The sequence below is a fragment of the Salmo trutta genome, chromosome 5, assembly GCF_901001165.1.
Source record: "Salmo trutta chromosome 5, fSalTru1.1, whole genome shotgun sequence".
In the NCBI taxonomy this organism is placed as follows: Eukaryota; Metazoa; Chordata; class Actinopteri; order Salmoniformes; family Salmonidae; genus Salmo; species Salmo trutta.
This window is the reverse complement of record NC_042961.1, coordinates 31,969,661-31,985,070: the sequence shown is the minus strand read 5'-3', so window position 1 is coordinate 31,985,070 and position 15,410 is coordinate 31,969,661. Positions and strand designations below refer to the sequence as shown.

The 15,410-nt window shown below is 44.1% G+C and overlaps 1 protein-coding gene across 3 annotated transcripts in view; it reads right to left on the bottom strand.

The window, feature by feature from the left end:
- The window catches only part of ate1 (arginyltransferase 1), a 226,021-nt gene that overhangs the window by 72,871 nt on the left and 137,740 nt on the right, over nucleotides 1-15,410 (bottom strand). For all 3 annotated transcript variants that reach the window (XM_029753413.1, XM_029753415.1, XM_029753414.1), the window contains one exon: nucleotides 721-820. In XM_029753413.1, coding sequence (XP_029609273.1) covers nucleotides 721-820 — 100 coding nt within the window. The remainder of the gene's footprint in view (nucleotides 1-720; nucleotides 821-15,410) is intronic.

Here is a 15,410-nt window from a genome sequence, read left to right as displayed (position 1 = left end):
GAGGGAGAAAAAGGAGAGGAGGGAGAGCTCTCAATGAGGGCCAGATAGGCTTTTAGGAACGTGACGCTCTGAATGTACTGGGGTTTCAATGAGAGAATCATTGCCGTAGCCACCAGTCGGAGAGGTTAGGTGGGGGTGAAGTGGAGTCAATGGGGGGCATCAACACCGTTTACACGGTTCCAAATGATAATATATATATTTTCTCTAATAATTTCTCACCCTATTCTCCGTAAGAGAAACCCAAATTACACCCTATTTCGTACATAGTGCACTTCTTTTGACCGAAGCCCAGAGCCCTGGTCAAAAGCAGTGCACTATAGGGAACAGGGCGCAATTTGGAACGTAGATGAGGAGACATCCATTCCAATCCTCTGTCCCTCCACCAAGTGCACTGAACACAAATGTCTTTATGGAGGTGAGGCAAGGCACAGAGATTAAAATAACACATAGAATAGGGAAAACATTGCGCTCGCATCAAAACTTCAGCCATTAATCACACTGACATCTTAAGGAGCGGGCAAAACTCACCTTCTCTGTTTGATATCATACAGAATAATAGAAATACTGTAGTGAAATATTCTCTACTACTTTGGAGAAGTTATTGGCATCCTACTATTGTGAATATAGTTGGGTAGAGTACAACAGAATACAATTGAGCAGAGTACAGTAGTCAAGTAGAGCAGAGTATAACAGAACAAAATGAAAGTGTCATTATCGCACCTTGTATCGCATCTTGTTGCAGGAGTGGATGTAGAAGCCCAGGTAGTAGAAGCACAGCTTGGGGGACTGTTTCTGCAGCTGCCTGGTGAAGGCAACCTCCCTGGAGAAAAGAGATAGAGGATTTAGTCACAGACAGACAATATAATAAAGTACACTATTAATACAAAAGTATGTGACACCCCTTCAAATTAGTGCATTCGGCTATTTCAGCCACACCCGTTGAGCACACAGCCATGTAATCTCCACAGACAAACATTGGCAGTAGAACGGCCTTACTAAAGAGCTTAGTGACTTTCAACCTGGCACCGTCATAGGATGCCACCTTTCCAACAAGTCAGTTCGTCAAATTTCTACCCTGCTAGAGCTGCCCCGGTCAACTGTAAGGGCTGTTATAATGTGAAGTGGGAACGTCTAGGAACAAGGCTCAGCCATAAAGTGGTAGGCCACACAAGCTTACAGAATGGCACCGGCGAGTGCTGAAGCACGTAAAAAGGGTCTGTCCTAGGTTGCAACACACACTACCGAGTTCCATACTGCCTCTGAAAGCAACGTCAGCACAAGAACCGATAGTTGGGAGCTTAATGAAATGGGTTTCCATGTCCGAGCAGCCGCAAACAAGCCTAAGATCACCATGCGCAATGCCAAGTGTCGGCTGGAGTGATGTAAAGCTCGCCGCCATTGGACTCTGGAGCAGTGGAAACGCTTTATTTGGAGTGATGAATCACGCTTCACCATCTGGTATTCCGACGGACAAATCTGGGTTTGGCCAGGAAAACGCTACCTGCTCGAATGCATAGCGCCAACTGTAAAGTTTAGTGGAGGTGGAATAATGGTCTGGGCTGTTTTCATTTGTCAGGCCCCTTAGTTCCAGTGAAGGGAAATCTTAACGCTATAGCATACAATGACATTCTACACAATTCTGTGCATCCAATTTTGTGCCAACAGTTTGGTGGAAGGCCCTTTTTCCTGTTTCAGCATGACAATGCCCCAGTGTACAAAGCGAGGCCCATACAGAAATGGTTTGTCGAGATCGGCGTGGAAAAACTTGACTGGCCTGCACAAAGCCCTGACCTCAACCCCATCAAACATCTTTGGGATGATTTCGAACGCTGACTGTGAGCCAGGCCTAATCGCTGTTATAGCAGCAAAGAGGGGACCAACTTCAAATGAACGCCCATAATTTTGGAATAAGACGTTCGACAAGCAGGTGTCCACATACTTTTGGTCACGTAGTGTATCTATTTTGTCCTATTTAATTCTGTGCGTTTAGTCCAGGCAGTAATGCAGATACAGTATAAGTTTTCTATTGAGATAGGCAGAAAACTACTGTCTGTTTCTTACAAAGATTTACAATGAAGTAGTATCAATTGGATTGAATTCTGTGAGTTTAGTACAGGTAGTCAGAATGGACAGGGCCCTTGAGGGTCTGGGGACAGTGGAGTGGCATGACGGATCCCTGAGCAGGTTGCTGGTTCAAGACCCATCTTATAGTATGAACCCTTCAGCAAAGTCCTTTACCCATATAATAATGATATAGAACACTATATTAATTAAATATGTATTGTTTGACTTAAAAGGTTTTAATAAACAGCTGTACTACACAGAACATGAGTCTCATCTGTAATATTGTATAAATGTTTTAGAAATCTGTTGCAAAGAGTAATTTTATACAATCACTTATCATAGCATAACCATAACATACTATAATCACATAGGCCCTATAATCATAGCTGACTATTTCAGAGTAGTAAACCAGCTGGCATTTATAAAACAAGGAAGAAAACACCTAGATGTCAAATGGCACTGTATTCGCTATATATAGTGCACTATGTACTGTAGGCCATTTAGGAAGCAACCAACAACTACATTATAGTACGCAGTTCCTTTCCCCAGTGTTCACATTACATTGGATAAAAACAGTGAAATGTTGAACAGAGAGGGGAGGTAGACAATAAGGCTAAGGAGTGCATAAAATAAAGGCTTAATCCCAATACCCACCCTTACGGCTTGGGTACATTAGTAAGCAGTAAATTGCCTCGTGCCGCTCAGGCCTACCAGAGTGGCTCGCTTGTGGGTATGCTGGCAGCATAGGGAACCCGTTTCAGGAAACTAGGCGTATGTTGCAGGTCACTACTTCACAGGAGAGACATTTGAATGCAAAACATTTTTTTTAATCAAAATGCATTTTATTTTGTTTTTACATGTGAACTTTCATGTGCCTTAATAACAAAACTTGTATGCCATCTGTAAATACATAAACAATTGTTAACTTATGAGCATAGTTGGTTTAGCCAAAGACAGACAGCAGTCTGCCATATAGCACGCTTCTTTCTATTTGATATGGTCAGTATGTCTAGTTAATCCTGTCTAGCGCGGCTTTAAAAAAATGTATTGTGTATTAAAACTGCAGAAGTGTTGCTCTCCACTTTCTGTGGGACTGAGTTTTGAAATCAGTGGAATTTGAGTATGATAGCTAAGGAGATTGAGAAAACACCTGTCTCCAGATTACATCTTCCAGCTAAGGGCAACCATGGCATCCGATAGGAGACGCGTCCAACCATGAATGATGTAAACGAGTAAGATAGTCTAGCTATTTCCATTTTCAGATATGACACGTTTCTAATTTTGACAGAAAGAGCAATTTGCTTGGCAAGCTATAGCCTAATTTTAGCTAGCTAACATTGAACCTGGTTGGTTAGCTACCTTCAGGATAGTAACGTCATGAGTTGTGATTATGGTTAATTGATTAGCTAGCTAGCTAACGTTAGTTGGCTGGCTCGCTTGCTAACATTACGTGTATGACCTTACTATTCGTATCTCAGAGCTATTTGTTTGGCTAGCTATAGCCTAATGTTAGCTAGCTAACATTGAACCTGGTTGGTTAGCTACCGGCAGAGCTAGCTAGCTATATGTCTTTTAAAAATACTTCACTATGCAAGTAACCATTTCAGGTGCGTTCGTAAATTCAGTCTGGCCATCTACACCGATTTCAGAGCACTCTCGTTTGAGTATGCCAGAGAACGCAGAACTGATGAATTTACGAATGCTCAACACCCGTTGAATATGGCCGGTGTCTGTAAACATCGGCAAAAAGGGTAATTAAAAATGGTTGCCGGCAGCACAGTTACAGTCACCAACACTCTGGATAACATGAAAACTGCCTAACCAGCTCTACTAGGGTGACTAAAATGATCAGAGTGGGGTTTACTCTCATTATGTGTCTGGAAGTAGCTAGCAAGCTAGCCAATGTTAGCCAGTTAGCTCGGGTGCTTGACTGCCATTGTCAGAACGTTCGGATCAACCCTACTAAACCGGCCAGAGCGTCCAGTGTGCGCTCAATGCGAAACACTTTGAATTTACAAACAGACAACCTGACTGCACAGTTGCAATCAAACAACACTCTGAATAACAAAACAGAGTAACCAACTCTGCTAGGGCGAGTAATGTTAAGTGAGCTGTTCTCGCTCAGATGTGTGTCTGGAAGTAGCTAGCAAGTTAGCTTTGGCGCTTGACTGCTGTTAGTACATTCGGATCAACCCTTAAAGAGATGGGTGGGGCTAAAGCTTAAGAGGGTGTGACGATGCTGAATGGGTGTAGACAAAGAAGGGCTCTCCAATAGTAGTAAAAAAAACATTCAAGGCCATTTTCTCAAAAGTGAGTTTACAAGTTTACTTTCAAAGCAAAATTAGATTCCCTATGTTCCTCAAATGTAGTGTATGATATACCATTTTGTAGCTCTGAGTCTCTACTTTTATCCAACGTAAAAAAAAAACAATCTAATTTTGCTACATAAGACCGATTTGAGCCGGTCAGTCACATATTGCAGCAACTTCGATTGTGCATCAGGAATTCAGCACAGCAAGTTTTGCACAGCACAGCTCTGGTTATTAAATGGGTTAATAGTTTAATCCATTCTCCATTTCACAAATTTATTCACAGGTAAATAGTAATATGCTCTCAACCGCTCTGGTGACAAAACTTTGCTGCCCTGTTTCCAATCATCCACATTACTGGGAGAACTTATTCAACTAAGTAAATATATTTTGAAAATGTAAAAAAAATAAAAAATAATATTAGCTAACTAGATAAAGTACAGGCTAACTCAAATGAGCTGCTAACGTAGCTAGCTAGCCAACTTTACATATATCCCCAGCTAACTAAGTTCATATTAGCTTGCTATATTGATATATTCATCATTGTAGAAAACAAACTCCAAATGCATTTGTAGGTAGCTAGCTAACAGCCATGGAAGAGTGTGCAAGGATGGCAACCAACTGTCAAAGTGAGAGAGTAGGCTATTCTGTATAAGGCAGGTACTTTTGTGTAGTTCCAAGTCCCTAAAAGTGAGCACAGAGATAATAGTAACATAATATTCAGTATTTGAGTATAATTTAGCCTTTATCTTGTGATTGTTTTCTGTCCTCAGATACAGAGAGCTGTGAAAGCCTGTCTGCAAATGAAGAGGTCACAATGAAGAGCAGTGGTTCTCAGTCCCGGGGACTCAAAGGGGTGCACATTTTTGTTTTTGCCTTAGCTACACAGCTGATTCGAATGATCAACTCATTGTCAAGTTTCAAGTGGTATTTATGTATTCATTTGTGATGCTATCCTTGATATGATCGTGTTGTTGTCACATGCCGAAGAACACCATCGCTACCGTGAAGCACGGGGGTAGCAGCATCATGTTGTCGGGGTACTTTTTTGCAGGAGGGACTGGTGCAGTTCACAACATAGATGGCATCATGAGGAATGAAAATTATGTGGATATATTGAAGCAACATCTCAAGACATCAGTCAGGAAGTTAAAGCTTGGACTCAAATGGGTTTTCCAAATGGACAATGACCCCAAGCATACTTCCAAAGTTGTGGCAAAATGGCTTAAGGACAACAAAAACAAGGTATTGTAGTGGCCATCACAAAGCCCTGACCTCAATCCCATAGAAAATTTGTGGGCAGAACTGAGAAAGTGTGTGCGAGCAAGGAGGCCTACAAACCTGACTCAGTTACACCAGCTCTGTCAGGAGGAATGGGCCAAAATTCACCCAACTTATTGTGGGAAGCTCGTGGAAGGCTACCCAAAACGTTTGACCCAAGTTAAACAATTTAAAGGCCATGCTACCAAATACTAATTGAGTGTATGTAAACTTCTGACACACTGCGAATGTGATGAAAGAAATAAAAGCTGAAATAAATCATTCTCTAATATAATTCTGATATTTCACATTCCTAAAATAAAGTGGTGATCCTAACTGACCTAAGACAGGGAATTTTTACTAGGATTAAATGTCAGGAATTGTGAAAAACTGAGTTTAAATGTATTTGGCTATGGTGTATATAAACTTCGACTCCAACTGTAAGTATTCCGAACCTTTGCTATGAGACTCAAAATTGAGCTCAAGTGCATCCTGTTTCCATTGATCATCCTTGAGATGTTTCTTCAACTTGGGAGTCCGCCTGTGCTAAATTCAATTGATTGGAGATTATTTGGAAAGGAACACACCGGTCTATATAAAGGTCCCACAGTTGACAAAAAACAAGCTATGAGGTCGAAGGAATTGTCCGTAGAGCTCCGAGACAGCATTGTGTCGAGGCACAGATCTGAGGAAGGGTACCCAACATTTTTTGCAGCATTGAAAGTCTCCAATCCTTCTTAAATGGCAGTTTGAAACAACCAAGACTCTTCCTAGAGCTGGCCGCCCGGCCAAACTGAGCAATCGGGGGAGAAGGGCCTTGGTCAGGGAGGCGACCAAGAACCCGATGGTCACTGACAGAGCGCCAGAGTTCCTCTGTGGCGACGGGAGAACCTTCCAGACGGAAGCCGGCCCTTCAGGAAGTCCAGGATCCAGCTGCAGAGGAAGATGTTCAGAACCCTGAGTCCTAAGCTTGGTGACAAGCTTGAAGGGGACAATGGTGTTGAACGTTGCGCTGTAGTCAATGAACAGCATTCTTACATAGGTATTCCTCTTATCTAGATTGGTGCAGTGCGGAAAGCAATTGAGATTGTGTCGTCTATGGATCTGTTGGGGCGGTATGCAAATTGGAGTGGGTCAAGGGTGGCGGAGTTAATGTGTGCCATAACCAGCCTCTCAACGCACTTCATGATTACATAAGTGAGTGCTACAGGGCGGTAATCATTCTGGCATGTATGCCATTGCCCCATAGAGCTGCAATCTGACCTTGTTGCCTTACAGAAAGCCCTGGTTGGTTTAAAAATGAAAGCGGGCAAATATATGTTCTCTAATTCTCAAAAACTAAAATCTGATGGACTGCATACTTATTAATTGGATGGTTCTCCCATCGATAGGTTTCCTGCCTGTAAACATCTGGGCATGTGCACTGACAAAGTGTGAATGTTTAAAAAACAGACGAATGAGCTGGTTAAAACACTATGATTTAAAGTGGGCTTATATATATATTTTTAAGATACTGCCTCTCCCTAAATAGCAGGAAGCAGATTGGCAGGAAAATGTGTACTGTACAGTTTTTGACTATGGGGACACCATTTACCAAATTGCAGCAGCCACTACTCTTAAACTTTTGGATGCCGTCTAACACAGCGCCATTTTTGATTACAAAGCACTACTACACAAGCTTCCAACTTCCCTATTGCACTCCACACTGCCCTTTCCCACCTGGACAAAAGGAACACTTATGTAAGAATGCTATTCATTGACTACAGCTCAGCGTTCAACACCATAGTACCCTCAAAGCTCATCACTAAGCTAAGGATCCTGGGACTAAACACCTCCCTCTGCAACTGGATCCTGGACTTCCTGACGGGCCGCCCCTAGGGGGTGAGGGTAGGTAGCAACACATCTGCCACGCTGATCCTCAACACTGGAGCTCCCCAGGGGTGCGTGCTCAGTCCCCTCCTGTACTCCCTGTTCACCCACGACTGCATGGCCAGGCAAGACTCCAACACCATCATTAAGTTTGCAGACGACACAACAGTGGTAGGCCTGATCACCGACACCGATGAGACAGCCTATAGGGAGGAGGTCAGAGACCTGGCCGGGTGGTTCCAGATTAACAACCTATCCCTCAACGTAACCAAGACTAAGGAGATGATTGTGGACTACTGGAAAAGGAGGACCGTGCACGCCCCCATTCTCATCGACGGGGCTGTAGTGGAGCAGGTTGAGAGCTTCAAGTTCCTTGGTGTCTACATCAACAACAAACTAGAATGTTCCAAACACACCAAGACAGTCGTGAAGAGGGCACGGCAAAGCCTATTCCCCCTCAGGAAACTAAAAAGATTTGGCATGGGTCCTCAGATCCTCAAAAGGTTCTACAGTTGCAACAGAGAGCATCCTGACTGGTTGCATCACTGCCTGGTATGGCAATTGCTCGGCCTCTGACCGCAAGGCACTACAGAGGGTAGTGTGTATGGCCCAGTACATCACTGGGGCTAAGCTGCCTGCCATCCAGGACCTCTACACCAGGCGGTGTCAGAGGAAGGCACAAAAAATTGTCAAAGACCCCAGCCACCCCAGTCATAGACTGTTCTCTCTACTACCGCATGGCAAGCGGTACCGGAGTGCCAAGTCTAGGACAAAAAGGCTTCTCAACAGTTTTTACCCCCAAGCCATAAGACTCCTGAACAGGTAATCAAATGGCTAGCCGGACTATTTGCATTATGTGCCCCCCCAAACCCTCTTTTTACACAGCTGCTACTCTCTGTTTATCATATATGCATAGTCACTTTAACTATACATTCATGTAGTGTAATGTTAGCTAGCTACATAGTTGTCTTTGTATCAAGATAAAGGCATAGTAGAGAGTAACTATCGATGTTAGCTAGCCAGCTACATTTTCTAACAGTCTACAACGTGCCCACTGCTAGCTAGCTAACCCTACCAGCTAGCTGTATCATTTTTAGTCAATAAGATTTTTGCAACGTAAGCTTAACTTAATGAACATTCGAGATGTGTAGGCCACTTGTGTAGCTAGCAGGACTGACTTTGTGTTAGCTAGCCAACGTTTAATTACTTCTGCGTTATGAACTAGACACGGACACGAATGATCCATTGGTAGCTTGTTGTTACCAAGTATTGGTTCTAACCGTGTGTTTATAGGATGCTAGCATGCTAGTTAGCTACGGCGTCATAGGACACGGTGCACTCGGTGGGTTTTCACGGAAGAATACTGTATCAAGTTATCTAGCGGAATAAATTAAGTTTGAGCCTATTCCTGGAAACATTGATTTTACATCAATTTTAATTTCTAGTGGTAGCTAGAAAAGTTATGTTTTAGTGTTTCAGTGAATTGTTAGTGAGGGAGGCCCTGCTCTCTCGCTTCCCCAGTTGTTTAGTTCATTTTCATGCCAATCTCCTTTGCATTAGCGTAGCCTCTCCTGTAGCCTATCAACTTTGTACCGGTCTATCCCTGTTCTCTCCTCTCTGCACAGGCCATACAAACGCTTCACATCGCGTGGCCGCTGTCACTCTAACCTGGTGGTCCCAGCGTGCACGACCCATGTGGAGTTCCAGGTCTCCGGCAGCCTCTGGAACTGCCGGTCTGCGGCCAACAAGGCAGAGTTCATCTCAGCCTATGCTACTCTCCAGTCCCTCGACTTCTTGGCGCTGACGGAAACATGGATTACCACAGAAAACACTGCTAATCCTACTGCTCTCTCAACGTCTGACCAAGTGTTCTCGCACACCCCGAGAGCATCTGGTCAGCGGGGTGGTGGCACTGGAATCCTCATCTCTCCCAAGTGGACATTCTCTCTTTCTCCCCTGACCCATCTGTCTATCTCCTCATTTGAATTCCATGCTGTCACAGTCACTAGCCCATTCAAGCTTAACATCCTTATCATTTATTGCCCTCCAGGTTCCCTTGGCGAGTTCATCAATGAGCTTGACGCCTTGATAAGTTCCTTTCCTGAGGATGGCTCACCCCTCACAGTTCTGGGTGACTTTAACCTCCCTACGTCTACCTTTGACTAATTTCTCTCTGCCTCCTTCTTTCCACTCCTCTCCTCTTTTGACCTCACCCTCTCACCGTCCCCCCCTACTCACAAGGCAGGCAAATATCTTGACCTCATCTTCTCTAGATGCTGCTCTTCTACTAATCTCACTGCAACTCCCCTCCAAGTCTCCGATCACTACCTTGTATCCTTTTCCCTCTCGCTCTCCTCCAACACTACTCACTCTGCCCCTACTCAGATGGTATTGCGCCGTCGCAACCTTCGCTCTCTCTCTCCTGCTACTCTCTTCTCTTCCATCCTATCATCTCTTCCATCTGCTCAATCCTTCTCCAACCAATCTACTGATTATGCCTCCTCAACCCTCCTCCCTTTCTGCATCCTTTGACTCTCTATGTCCCCTATCCTCCCGACCGGCCCTCCCCTCCGTGGCTTGACGACTCATTGCGATCTCACAGAACAGGGCTCCGGGCAGCCGAGCGGAAATGGAGGAAAACTAGCCTCCCTGCGGACCTGGCATCTTTTCACTCCCTCCTCTCTACATTTTCCTCCTCTGTTTCTGCTGCTAAAGCCACTTTCTACCACTAACTTCCAAGCATCTGCCTCTAACCCTAGGAAGCTCTTTGCCACCTTCTCCTCCCTCCTGAATCCTCCTCCCCCTCCCCCCCTCCTCCCTCTCTGCGGATGACTTCGTCAACCATTTTGAAAAGAAGGTCGACGACATCCGATCCTCGTTTGTTAAGTCAAACGACACCGCTGGTCCTGCTCACATTGCCCTACCCTATGCTTTGACCTCTTTCTCCCCTCTCTCTCCAGATGAAATCTTGCGTCTTGTGACGGGCGGCCGCCCAACAACCTGCCCGCTTGACCCTATCCCCTCCTCTCTTCTCCAGACCATTTCCGGAGACCTTCTCCCTTACCTTACCTCACCTCGCTCATCAACTCATCCTTGACCGCTGGCTACGTCCCTTCCGTCTTCGAGAGCGAGAGTTGCACCCCTTCTCAAAAAATCTACACTCGATCCCTCCGATGTCAACAACTACAGACCAGTATCCCTTCTTTCTTTTCTCTCCAAAACTCTTGAACGTGCCGTCCTTGGCCAGCTCTCCTGCCATCTCTCTCAGAATTACCTTCTCGATCCAAATCAGTCAGGTTTCAAGGCTGGTCATTCAACTGAGACTGCTCTTCTGTGTCACGGAGGCTCTCCGCACTGCTAAAGCTAACTCTCTCTCCTCTGCTCTCATCCTTCTAGACCTATCTGCTGCCTTTGATACTGTGAACCATCAGATCCTCCTCTCCACCCTCTCCGAGTTGGGTATCTCCGGCGCGGCTCACTCTTGGATTGCGTCCTACCTGACAGGTCGCTCCTACCAGGTGGCGTGGCGAGAATCAGTCTCCGCACCACGTGCTCTCACCACTGGTGTCCCCCAGGGCTCAGTTCTAGGCCCTCTCCTATTCTCGCTATACACCAAGTCACTTGGCTCTGTCATATCCTGACATGGTCTCTCCTATCATTGCTACGCAGACGACACACCATTAATCTTCTCCTTTCCCCCTTCTGATAACCAGGTGGCGAATCGCATCTCTGCATGTCTGGCAGACATATCAGTGTGGATGACGGATCACCACCTCAAGCTGAACCTCGGCAAGACGGAGCTGCTCTTCCTCCCGGGGAAGGACTGCCCTTTCCATGATCTCGCCATCACGGTGGACAACTCCATTGTGTCCTCCTCCCAGAGTGCTAAGAGCCTCGGCGTGACCCTGGACAACACCCTGTCGTTCTCCGCTAACATCAAGGCGGTGACCCGATCCTGTAGGTTCATGCTATACAACATTCGCAGAGTACGACCCTGCCTTACACAGGAAGCGGCGCAGGTCCTAATCCAGGCACTTGTCATCTCCCGTCTGGATTACTGCAACTCCCTGTTGGCGGGGCTCCCTGCCTGTGCCATTAAACCCCTACAACTCATCCAGAACGCCGCAGCCCGTCTGGTGTTTAACCTTCCCAAGTTCTCTCATGTCACCCCGCTCCTCCGCACACTCCACTGGCTTCCAGTTGAAGCTCGCATCTGCTACAAGACCATGATGCTTGCCTACGGAGCTGTGAGGGGAACGGCACCTCCGTACCTTCAGGCTCTGATCAGGCCCTACACCCAAACAAGGGCACTGCGTTCATCCACCTTTGGCCTGCTGGCCCCCTACCTCTGCGGAAGCACAGTTCCCGCTCAGCCCAGTCAAAACTGTTCGCTGCTCTGGCACCCCAATGGTGGAACAAGCTCCCTCACGACGCCAGGACAGCGGAGTCAATCACCACCTTCCGTAGACACCTGAAACCCCACCTCTTTAAGGAATACCTGGGATAGGATATAGTAATCCTTCTAACCCCCCCCCCGCCCAAAAAAAAGATATAGATATATTGTAAAGTGGTTGTTCCACTGGATATCTTAAGGTTAATGCACCAATTTGTAAGTCGCTCTGGATAAGAGCGTCTGCTAAATGCCGTAAATGTATGTACTACCTCAATTGGGCCGACCAACCAGTGCTCCAGCACATTGGCTAACCGGGCTATCTGCATTGTGTCCCACCCACCACCCCCTCTTTTATACTACTGCTACTCTCTGTTCATCATATATGCATAGTCACTTTAACCATATCTACATGTACATACTACCTCAAATCAGCCTGACTAACCGGTGTCTATGTAGCCTCGCTACTTTTATAGCCTCGCTACTGTATATAGCTTGTCTTTTTACTGTTGTTTTATTTCTTTACCTACCTATTGTTCACCTAATACCTTTTTTGCACTATTGGTTAGAGCCTGTAAGTAAGCATTTCACTGTAAGGTCTACACCTGTTGTATTCAGCGCACGTGACAAATACACTTTGATTTGATGCTAAAGTATAAAATAATTAGCTACCAAACCCACTTGCAGGGTAAATCCTAGGTAAATCCTCTTTTTGTTTTAGTGCCCCCCATTGTTGGAATAACGTGCACAATTCCTTGATTCACTGGTGCCGCTAGGTTAGTTTAGGACTCTGGTATTAAAGTAATTAATTGAGTATGCAGTTGTAGTATTGAAATTGTTCCTTGTTTCATTTGGAATGTTAATTTTCTTAATTGTGAAAATCTTTGTACTCAGGCTACAATTGTGAATGAGAACCTGTTATCAATGGGGTAAAAAAATTTAAAAAGGGATTTTCTTGGCCCGCATGGATCATTTCTTAGTTAATAAGCTTAAACTTGATTCAACTTTTCATTAGATTTTTCTATAGACTATTGTTTTTTTTTGTTCTCTCTCATTATTAGTCACCTGGCTACTTTAAGTTTTATGCTATTCATAATAACCTTTTGAAATGGAACTCAGTTACATTCATTGTTTGATCGGGAGAAAACCATGCATAAAATGATGCAGTCATGCCTTCAGTCATATTCATATAGCCTATCGAATGGAGAGAGAAGAAAATATAGAATACATAAAAAATGAATAGCCTAAAGCCCATGCATCCGACAGAAACAGAGAAAGAAACAATATTTCTGACTGGACATTTTGTGCTGCTTTGGTGGAATTCTGGAGTTCTGCATCACATACAGTATGTATTGAAATAGGCTTTAGCAAATAGGAATAGGCAAATTACTTGGAATGTCGCTTGTGTGCTGCCCTGCGAGAGACTGTTCTTTACTGCGGGGTGCAAGTCAAGTCACCATCGACGATGGCTGTCAATCATCGTTGATAGACAATGCCATCGTAATATCGCCCAACCCTAACGCAAACACAAAACCACTCCAATGCCGGACACCAGCTGCCTTTTGGATCTGTCATTTTGTCTTTGACATGCTTCACCTATATTTCAGGATGACATTTTAAAAGTCCTCCAATTCCTCTTTATCCCCCTCTCCTTGGGCCCCTCTTCAGAATATCTCAACATCTCCCTCTCCTGTTCTTAGCACAGAATCACACCTACACACACTCCCCATGGAACACCAAGTCTCTCTCTAGCTCGCTCACTCACTCTTACACAACACCCCCCCCCCCCCACACACACACGCTTCAGAAGGTGTATGGCAGAAAAGTTGTATATCTGACAGAGGAAGTCTTATAAAATCAAATCAAACCTAATCAAATAACCTTGTCTTGGCTATATCTACACAGGGAGTACTGTTACTCTTGGAGACAGACTCTTGCAATAATAATATAACAAATGCAAACCAGGGTCTGTTCAGGCTTGTGCGTGTGCACACACATAAATGTACAAACTGCACATTCTCTACTAGTCACACACACACAATCTGTTGTCTCTCACATGCATGCACACACACGGCCAACTCTGTAAATCACCCAGTCCTTCAACATCTGCGCAGAAATACTTAAACGCTTTCTCACATTATTGGGTTACACTTTACAGGAAGCGTCAGATGTGTGTGTATGTGCACGCTACGTGTGTGTGATCTCTTATTTCATACCAGCAGACAGAGCGCTGTCGTCAGCCGCACCACAAACACCCCACTGCCTCATCCAATACTGACAGATGAGCAGTATTTACCTACCCAGTCCTTAGGTATTACCTATACTGTACCTCTACTGCCCACAGAGGGAGGGAGAGCAGGAGTGTGGTGGGAAAATCAAGAGAAAGAGAGTGTAAAGGTTAATTAGGGAAGAAGAACCAGAAAGAAGAGAGAAAAAAATTAAGAGAAATGAGAGAAGAGAGAGAGATGGGGATGAGGGAGGTAAAGGAAAAACATAGGAGAGAAAGAGAACAAAAAGTGAAAAGACAGTGTTTTCTGCAAGTACATTGAGTGGCCAGCCAAATAGAAAAAGTAACCGGCCAGGGAGTTTCCAGGCTGTGGAGGATTTTTATTTAATTTTTTTCAGAACAAGCTCTATTTTGTGGCCTCTGGTACATTCTAAAGACCGTGCTTCCATCTGAAATGCACAGCTAAATTATTGAATACTTTATTTTTTTATATGACTTCACCAGATTGGTAAAATTACTTGTGGTATCGAGTAGAAAGACATGACACAATTAAAATGACTTAAAATGTATCAATTGAGTGAGTTAGTTGTTTTGGATATCGTCTAGGCCAGGTTACCCCAACTGGGTGGTTTTATTTTTTTCTGAGCAAAAAAATAAAACGTTTTGAATTTTCATTGTTTGACATAGGACTGTAAAATCAACAGGGAATCTGCTCCAAGTGATTTTAGTTTAAGAAATCTGTTCGCAACTATTCCCCACGCATAAGAGAGACACACATGATTGTACATAAATGTGAGGAAGATTTGAAATTATTATGTTTTAGTCAAACATATTTGAAAGGGATTTTTGCAGTCTACAAATTATTTGTAATTATGTTCCAGCCCATGAACATCCGCTACAACAAATAGAATTCAAATTAGTCCAGTGACTAACATTTTCTCCCCCCAAAAAGGTCCAAACCATTAAAATGTCTAACGTGCACTATGATTTGGGGGCATATGTAGTTCTTGTATATGTATAGCTAATAAAAAAAGTAATACATTTCAATAACATTTCAACAATATTTATTGCACATTTTCAATGCAGACACATTAAACATGAGGTAAAATAAATATGCAGCCTAATCATAAATAAAAGTAGGCCAATCAAATGTTGTCATTTCAAGCAAAACAAGACTGCATCTTCACAAAAAAATAACAAGTGCCTGTTTCTGAAAAAAGTGCTTTGATTTTAGAACAAATAAGAAACGACAGGTTTAATATTTATCTGTCCTACTCTCTCCCACTTCACT